The sequence below is a fragment of the Formica exsecta genome, unplaced genomic scaffold (assembly GCF_003651465.1).
Source record: "Formica exsecta isolate Colony F162 unplaced genomic scaffold, ASM365146v1 scaffold265, whole genome shotgun sequence".
NCBI classification, from domain to species: Eukaryota; Metazoa; Arthropoda; class Insecta; order Hymenoptera; family Formicidae; genus Formica; species Formica exsecta.
The window spans coordinates 727,520-737,261 of record NW_021849915.1 but is presented as its reverse complement, the minus strand read 5'-3'; the positions used below and the strand labels follow the sequence as shown (position 1 = coordinate 737,261).

At 27.2% G+C, this 9,742-nt stretch overlaps 2 protein-coding genes and 1 pseudogene across 2 annotated transcripts in view; all 3 read left to right on the top strand.

Moving 5' to 3' along the window:
* The window catches only part of LOC115236985, a 16,809-nt gene extending 15,982 nt beyond the window's left edge, over positions 1-827 (top strand). Inside the window, exon 11 of the mRNA XM_029809722.1 lies at positions 771-827. Within this exon, the coding sequence (XP_029665582.1) occupies positions 771-827 (57 nt within the window). The remainder of the gene's footprint in view (positions 1-770) is intronic.
* Positions 828-1,693: 866 nt separating this feature from the next.
* LOC115236984 lies at positions 1,694-7,142 on the top strand (annotated as a pseudogene).
* A 1,070-nt stretch (positions 7,143-8,212) lies between these two features.
* Positions 8,213-9,742, top strand: part of LOC115236943 (odorant receptor 46a-like) — a 3,780-nt gene continuing 2,250 nt past the window's right edge. Inside the window, exons 1-3 of the mRNA XM_029809682.1 lie at positions 8,213-8,298; positions 8,633-9,008; positions 9,294-9,629. Coding sequence (XP_029665542.1) covers positions 8,647-9,008; positions 9,294-9,629 — 698 coding nt within the window. The 5' untranslated portion in view covers positions 8,213-8,298; positions 8,633-8,646. The remainder of the gene's footprint in view (positions 8,299-8,632; positions 9,009-9,293; positions 9,630-9,742) is intronic.

Sequence of the window (9,742 nt, the reverse complement as noted above, 5' to 3'; positions counted from 1 at the left end):
CACCTTTCATTGCACTTTACACAACTATACTTTTAGAAGAAATTTCAGAATTGACCAAATATCATTAATATTGTTATGTAAAAAAGTTCTATTATTTACAGAAACTTGATCTGTAATAATTTTATTAATGAAATCAATTGTATAACAGTGATAGAATTAATCAAATCTATGAAGCATCAAGTATAAGCGCCGGTATTACATATAAATGTACGTATAAATGTGCCCTCGGGCACATTTAGTGGTACATTTATCGAGAATGGCATAAATGTGCTATAAATGTAGTTCAGAATACGATTTTCACTATAAAGTTGCGCATTTAAGCTAAAAATGGCGATCTGCCTCTAAATGTGCCGCTAAATGTGCGCTCAGAATACCGCCACATTTATTGTGTTATCTAAGATACATTTAGAGGCATATCTAAAGATAGATGTGAGCTCAGAATACGGGCCATTGTCGCTCTATAAATAATAGAGGACGTATTCAAAACTCTAATATCAAAACTGCTTTATTCAATTTCTATCGATAAAATAAAGTAACCAACCAAAAATATTTTTTTTTTTATATTAAGAGTAACTTGAATATATAAATGTATTTAATAAAAAGAAATTTAATATATAATTGCATAAACGTGTATTTTAATTTTGCTTCTAAGATTAAGAAGTTACATTTTACGAAATTTTCAAATATTTTGTTGTATTGCATAATCAAACTTAATCTTATATACATCTGCAACTAATTTTGAAACACAATACTAATAATTTTAATTGCAGTTACTCAAAACATCGTATTCTGCTTACAATATACTTCAGCAAACGCAAGATTCATAATATTAGACACAACTTAAAAAAAAAATATTGGTGACATCTTATAAGCATCGTAGAATAATATATTTTATACCGGTATTATAATACTGATAATTTACTATATTGTATATCACTAATGCTGTACAAATAGAAAAATTATAATTAAAAAATTGTTATATATGTATCATATGTTTTAAATTACGTTAAAATATGGATTTTACTTACATTGCATGCTAACAATACGTTATGATTATATCATTTGGAAGTTACATACATGTGAGAGTGTTAAACTAGAAATTATAGACGTGGATCAATAAGGGAAATAAAATCTGTCATTCAATATGGTAAATTTACAGCATTAATAAATATTTCCAAGGAAGGCAAAGAGAGAAGCATGGGAGTTACCAATATTAATATTTTATGCAGCATATATATGTACAGATCGTGTGTATGCGACATTCGAGAGTTATTTTTTTTTTCTTTGACAACTTTTGCTAACATATAATTTGTTTTAAATTTGTACCGATATACACACACACACACTCGCCCTTTCCGATAAGATAAAGTTCGTGTTGAATATCCGTGTTGCACGACTATTTCATAAAAATATTATTTCATACATAGGGATATAGTCGCAGTTTTAATAATAAAAATGGTCATATACGCAGGGAGAAGTTATTCGTAGAAATTGAAGAGTATTCGTTAAGAAATTATGGATCTATAGACATTTCACGATTATTTCTTTAGAGAGTTTATTGAACATACGATTATTATTCGTGCAAGAGTCATATCGCACTTTTAGAGTTTTATTTGAAAAAATTGTATCGAATAACTTTTTTATATATCTTGACACAGACAAAAAAAAATTAATTAAACAAATTATATATATCTAGCTGATATATATTTAAATCTTTATCTGACCGTAAAAAAAAATTAGAAAAGAATATATATATATATATAGACTAGAGAATCTTTATATACATTTCTATATTTATTTAATTTTCGTTTTATCTGTGGAAATGGAATATCGAAAGATATAAAGTTCAAAACATGCACATATTAGATTCCACTTTTAAATTCTTAATTATTTGCGGTTGCTGGCGACCGGATTCTTGGGCGTCGTCATGTAAACGCGTAATATATCATATGCATACAGTTTTCATACTTGTGTTAATAAATACATTCACTTTATCACAATTATTGGATATTATTCTTACCGTTGATAATCCCGATGACTTCACCGATAATTTTTACATGTTACTTGCGATGATTGTCTCTTGCTGTAAAATGCTTAGTATGTTGGTGAATCGCAAAAGTATCGCAATATTAACCAATATTCTCACGGAAAAACCCTGTAGACCATTGGAACCAAGTGAAATGGAAATATATCACAGATTTGATAAGGGTGTGCAGTAAGTATCCTGCAAATAAAAATTTTTATAATAAACGTTATATTAAAATTAATATCTAGTATCCAAAAACGTATATGACAGGACTTTAAAAGTAAGAGTCGCGATTTAAATATTTCCAAATAATGTTGCTGCTAGCTTTTTTTACATCTCTCTACAATATATTGAGCAAATATCACGTGTTATAATTTTATTAATAAATTTATATGTTAAAAAATAGCAAATCAATATGTAAGCAAAACACTGATAACAAATGACACGCAACAATGTCTACAGTTATTTTTTAGGGCAAACACGATACATTACGCTATCTTGGTTGAGACGACTTGCGTATGCATCACGTTAACGTCATTGTTTACGGACTTCAGGAAACGGACGCTGACATTCAGAGCCTGGTTGCCATACGATTATTCATTACCATTTTTATATCATATTACGTATGCTCACCAGTTGATAAGTTTGATAATCGGATCTGTCCTTCACGTCGCTTGCGACGGTCTTATTTGTGGATTATTGGTGCACATTTGCTGTCAAATCAAGATATTAGAATCTCGCTTGAAAAGGATAGCACGCGAGCCTGATATTCTGCGTGATTGTATCCTGCAACATAATCGTATTTTCGAGTTCGTATATATTTATATATTTATATAAAATAATTTATTTACATATTTATATATATATATTGTTGCGTTGATAAAAATATCAATGCAAGTGCTATCTCTCGACTTGTAGATACTAAAAAAAATGATTGCGTTTAATTACAGACTTGCTTTTATGGTCAACGAGAAGTTCAGATTCACTATTACTATTCAGTTTATAGTGAGCACATTGGTGGTGTGCTTTAATTTATATCAATTAACTAGAACAACCACATCGAAGGAAAAGTACATTCAATTAGCATTGTACATGTGTAGTATGCTGACGCAAATCTTTTTTTATTGCTGGTATGGAAATGAAGTAAAGCTAAAGGTACGGGATTGCGAAAATAATCACATAAAAAAAATAAGTTATAATAATTGCAATAAATAAATTAATAGTTTGATTTGCATAATTATAAAATTGATATCTTTACATATTTTAATATTATTTATATACTAAAGTAATATACGATAATAATGTGTGAATAAAAAGAAATATAATATAATGTCGTAATAAATATAGAGTCGACAACTCATCGATAATATTTTTGAAATGGAATGGTATATGTTGGATCAGAATGTAAAGAAAGATTTAGTATTGATTATGAGACGTAGTACAGTGCCAATCGAATTCACCAGCGCGTACATCATCTCTATGAATCTTGACTCTTTCGTAGGTGTTAGTATCAAATGTTTCTTATTATCACACGAGATTAATGAGCGAGTTTAATAACATTTATATTTTTAATATTTAATGTGTACATAAATCTAAAGAAAGTAAAACAAATTTTTTTGGACAATAAATATATGTAATAAAAAAATTGCATTACATATTAAAAATTTTATAGATTAATATATATAAAGCCTTTATTGTTTTTTTTTTAATTATTCAAATAAATCTTATTATATTTATTCATTTATAGTACATATGTAATATTTGTTTATTGCAGTTGCTTAAAACCTCATATTCAGCTTACAACATATTGCAGCAAATATAGGAATGACACAATGTATCAGATAACTATATAAATTTAAATTTGGTCGTATATTGTTTACATTTAAATAGCATTAAATTTTTAGTAAATCCTTCTTAGAGATAATGAAATGTTACAATTAACAATAATCCTTGTATCATGTAGTTTTGATAGATAAAGGGGAATTAAATACATTTCTTTAGATCTTTCTTTCTCTCTCTTATTCTTTTTTTTTTATTACATTTTATATACTTTATTATACACATTCTTTATTTATGTGTTATGGTAGTTATATGTTATGATAGTAATCGAATAGTTGTCTACTAGAGTGTTTAATATTTTGCAAAATTATTTTATCATGTTGTATAGGCCTAACTTACAATCATAAAATATTATTGATTATACCATGCATTTTGAATTATTTTAATAGAAATTGTAGGAATCAACATACGAGAAAGAAAGATTTAATACAATGTGGCATAAAACTGTTAATAAAATGTTCCCTTTTAAAAGAGAGAATATATTTTACCTATATGATTATTAAAATGGCTTACATAAGTGCCTGTTTAATATTCAAACGTTTCCTCTTTTATTCTCTCCGTGCTCCGCCTTCAAGGGACATGCGCTCAGAAACTGTCATCGGAACATTGCAGCTGTACGCTGCATTTTTGATTCATGGGAATACTATGCAAAAGACATTCTTGCAAAATGAATATCGAAACTATTAATTATGAGGGGAAAGCTGAACGAAAATATTCCCTGAGGGAAAAAGAGCAGCGAAGTTATAAACTTTTGTCAGTCGGTTTATGTAAGGGTTGTGTTGCGCGTTATTCTTTTTTAAATCCGCGTATCAAGAATTTTGACTATAATATCATTCATATTATTCTTTTATTTAATTATTGTTTAATTAATATCCTTTTAATAAAAATTTATATATATATATATACATGTACTGTATATATTATCTTATACATAGTTTATAATTAATTAAAAATATAAAATATAAAAATATAAAAAACAATATAAAAGTATGAAAAAATCTTTATTAATATAATATGTGTAACACACATGTAGACAATCAGTTTACTGATTGTATTTTTGCAAGTGGATTATATTGTTGCATTTAATACAATTAATAATAACACACTACACAGAGTACAATTGATTATTTTACGAAAAATTTCGTGATGCAAGTGCTGGAATTCACTTTTAAAGTGTTAACAATATGTGGTTGTTGGAGACCGGAATCGTGGACGTCGATATATAAGCGCATAATATATCGAGTTTACACAGTTTTAGTAATTTTGTTAGTAAATAGTTTCGCACTGTCGCAATTTATGGATATAATTCTTATCGCAGACAATACCGACGATATTTCTGATAATTTTTGCATAATGCTACCTATGTTTATTTCTTGTTATAAAATGCTTAGTTTATTGGTAAATCATAGAAGCATTGTCAAACTGACTGACATTTTGACAAAGGAACCATGCAGACCGTCGAGACCAAATGAAATAAAAATTCACTATAAATTCGATAAAGGCATACAGTAAGTACTATTAGCAAACAATAATTACCACAAATACATATTGACTGTTCGCTAAAAATAATCGTCGTAACATATTACGAGCTATAAAAATTCTCTGAATTTTAATTGTCAATTTTTATATTTATATTCACTAGCCTTTTTTCTTTATTTTATTTTAATATAATTTTCTCTTTTGTTAGTTTAATAAAATTTAATATCTTTTTCTCAATTTTGTGAAAATATTATATATGCTAAGATACTATATTAAGTTGTTGCATTCTTCGAAAAAAAGTACGGAGAAACATAAATGTGCAGTCATTTTACAGACTTAACACTTTCCATTATGCAACTCTGGGCTTATCGGCATGCGCCACTATTACGTTCATATCTTTGTTGACGGATTTCGGTGAAAGAAAATTAACGTACAGAGCGTGGGTGCCGTTCGAATATTCATCTACAACCGTATTTTGCATGTTATACGCTCATCAATTGATATGTTTAAATATGGCTGCTCTGTTGAACGTTGCTTGCGACGGTCTCATTTGCGGATTATTAGTGCACATCTGCTGTCAATTTGAAATCTTGGCGTATCGTTTGAGAAAAATCATGCTTTATTCAGACACTCTTCGTAATTGCGTGCGACAACATTGCAATATTTTCAGGTTAGCAGAATACAATGTTTGTAATACATTTTATAAACATGACAATATTTCATTTAGACTATGAATATGGTATGTCAAGACATGTAGAAAATAATATATAATAATTAATTTTAGTTTAATATAATTTGTTATATATACACACATATACACATATATGTACATATCGAGGATTTATAACAACAGAGAGAGAGAGAGAGAGAGAGAGAGAGAGAGAGAGAGAGAGAGAGAAAGAGACATACATTCAATTTACTTCTTTATCTCATAGATAGAAAAATTATTTATTATCAATCTTTTTTCTTCAGATTAGCTTTTATTGTAAATGCGACGTTTAGAATGGTTATTACTATTCAACTTCTAATGAGTATGTTAGTGGTATGCTTCAATCTCTATCAATTAACGCAAATGAGAATAAGTGCAAGATATATTCGATTAGCAATGCTTATGTGTTGCATGCTGACACAAATTTTCGTCTATTGCTGGTACGGCAACGAGGTCAAATTAAAGGTTCAAGCGCTTTTATAAGCAAGATATTCTATACATATTCAAGCAGAGTCGCCAATTCATCGATAAAATTTTTCAAATTGAATGGTTTGAGATGGACGAAAATTTAAAAAAATCATTAATACTAATAATGAAGCGTACAGCAACACCTATCGAAATCACCAGCGCTTACACTATTTCTATAAATCTTGATTCTTTTATGGATGTAAGTACAAAAATATTAGATGATTAAAACTGATTTTGCCAACGCACTTTAGAGTCGATTTCGCATACGATTGACGATTCATATTTAAATAAAATATGTTAAACTATTTGGAAAAAAGGTTAAGCAAAGTAAAATATTTAAAACATTTATTATATTCAAAATAACTGTATTAATTGTATCAAATATAATAAAATCTATTTAATTTAAATTTAAAATTTAATTATACTAAGCCAATAAAGATTGAAATATTGCGTAAAAATATCACATTTCATATTTGTCTTTACCATATTTTATCATTGGTTAAATCATCAAATATATCAATGTATAAATATAAATTGAGATTACGTCTATATTTGTTGTAGATACTTAAAACGTCATATTCAGCTTATAATTTGCTTCAACAAATGGAATAATAGAATAAAAATAGACTTGTGTTTATATAATACCGCGATATTGTTTTATTCAGCTGTTAATATCTCATAAATATAACTAGTTATAAATTACGTATAACACACGACAATGATTAAATAAATAAAAAATCAAATTAAACTATCTAAATTGTTATATTTTCCATTACATTAAATTATCCCATTAAAAAATGTAACCATAATTGTTAAAAATTTTCTTAAGTGTTTGTATATATAATTTATACACACATATACGACATTGCGATATATGAAATTAATTTAAATATTTTTTTGTAGAATTATACAAGAACTTATTTCAATATTTCATAGATGAATTTTTGATAGCTGTGCAATGTTAACGATTTCGTCTTATATCTTTTTTATTTGTTGAATATATGCTGATTGAAAATACGCTGTTATTCTCTCGTCCGAAATTTGTGTTGTTATTCGATAATATAAATAGAAAAACAATTACAAAATTAGTGCGTTGATGCGTCACATAATTCTAAATTAATAAAAAAAAATCTAAATAAGTATATTTTATATATTTATATATCTTTTATTTTTTACACACACAAACACATATATTTTAATACATTTTCTATTTATGTTTTACGATAGTAATCAAATGATGTGGTATCCTGTAGAATTATTGTGTCATACTGGATATCTATGCCCCACTCAAGTCAGTATTATCGATGTTATACATACTTCAGAGCCTTTAAAAATTATACCAACGAGAATCAACGTATATATATATATATATATATGAGAGAAAGATTTAATACGTGATATATAAAACTACTGTATAACGAGAAATAAAATATTTCCTTGCAGAGAAAAATATAATTTATCTATGTGAAATATACATAAAAAGATGTATTATAAATGACTGTTCAATTGTTCCTCTTTTTATTTCCTCCGTCTTCCGTCTTTAAGAGACATGCGCTTAGAAATCATACAAACTCTGCATCTCTATCCGCTGCATTTTAAATTCATGAGAATATTATGTTGCAAAGAACGTTATTACAGAATGGATAATAAGATTATCAATCGAAAGAGAAATTTTACTGAGAAATGCCATCATATCGAAAAAGAACGGCAGAGTTATAGATCTTCGTCAGTCGCTGCAAGAATTGTATTGCGCGTATAAAATTATTCTTTTACATCGGTATATAAAATGAATTTTATTATAATATTCGAACTATTTTTTATTGTAATTATATTAATTTTAATTGATCTCTTTGTTTAAAATTATTTTAAAGCGCCGCATAAATAGTGTATACTTTATACAATTAAGTGAAAATATATTTCCTGTTATAATATACAACATGTAGTTAAGTATTCATTAAGAGTGAGATATATTGAAACAATATATTAATTAATAAAGGCAGATTACACGTAATTGATCAGATAATAATCACAATAAAAAATATGAAAAAGCAAATTTTAAAAAGCATTACAATATCCATATTTTCTGTTGTTATTCTCATAATGGATCAAAGGAAGAATATTCAAGATGCGTATACTGGAACTTACTTTTAAAGTGCTAACAATATGCGGTTGCTGGCAGCCGGAATCTTGGACATCGTTATATAAACGTATAATATATCGAGTGTATACAGTTCTAGTAATTTTATTAGTAAATAGTTTCGTACTGTCGCAATTCATGGATATAATTCTAATCGCGGATAATACAGACGATTTCTGCGATAACTTTTGCGTACTACTTCCTATGATCATAGCTTGTTACAAATTATTCAGCCTATTAACAAGTCACAAAAACATTATTAAATTAACCGATACTTTGACGAAGGAACCGTGCAAACCATTAAAACCGAATGAAATAAAGATTTATTATAAATTTGATAAAGGCATGCAGTAAGTATTAACAATCAATAATTACAACTATATTTGATATTATTAATAATAATCATTTTAACACGTATTAGTCTTGTAACAATTTTTTTAAATTTAATCTTAGCTTTATATTATTTTAATTTTATTAAAATTTCTTTCACGATTTGATTAGATTTATTATGTTTAATATATATTTATATGTGCAATTATTATATATTCTGAGATCGTTTTTATCTATTTTCTAAACAAGAAAATAATGAGGAATAAAATAAATACTAAGTAAATATTTTTATACTATTTTTATAGGATTAATACTTTCCATTATGCAGCTATGTGTATGGTAACGTGCGCCATTATTGCCCTTACATCTTTATTAACAAATTTTGGCGAGAGAAAATTAACGTACAGAGCGTGGATGCCGTTCGAATATTCATCTATGACCTTATTTTGCCTGTTATACATTCATCAACTGATAGGTTTGGTCATGGGTGCTCTAGTAAACGTCGCTTGCGACAGTCTCATCTGTGGATTATTGGCACATATTTGCTGTCAATATGAAATCTTGGCATATCGTTTGAGGAGAATTACTCTTCATTCAGATACTCTTCGTAATTGCGTGCAACAACATTGTAAAATTTGTAGGTTGGTTCTTATAATTTATTATATGATTCACAATTTTCTTTACAAATATGTATAAAATACATGTAAGTAAATAAATAAATAATTAAATATATATATATTTAGAAAATAACATA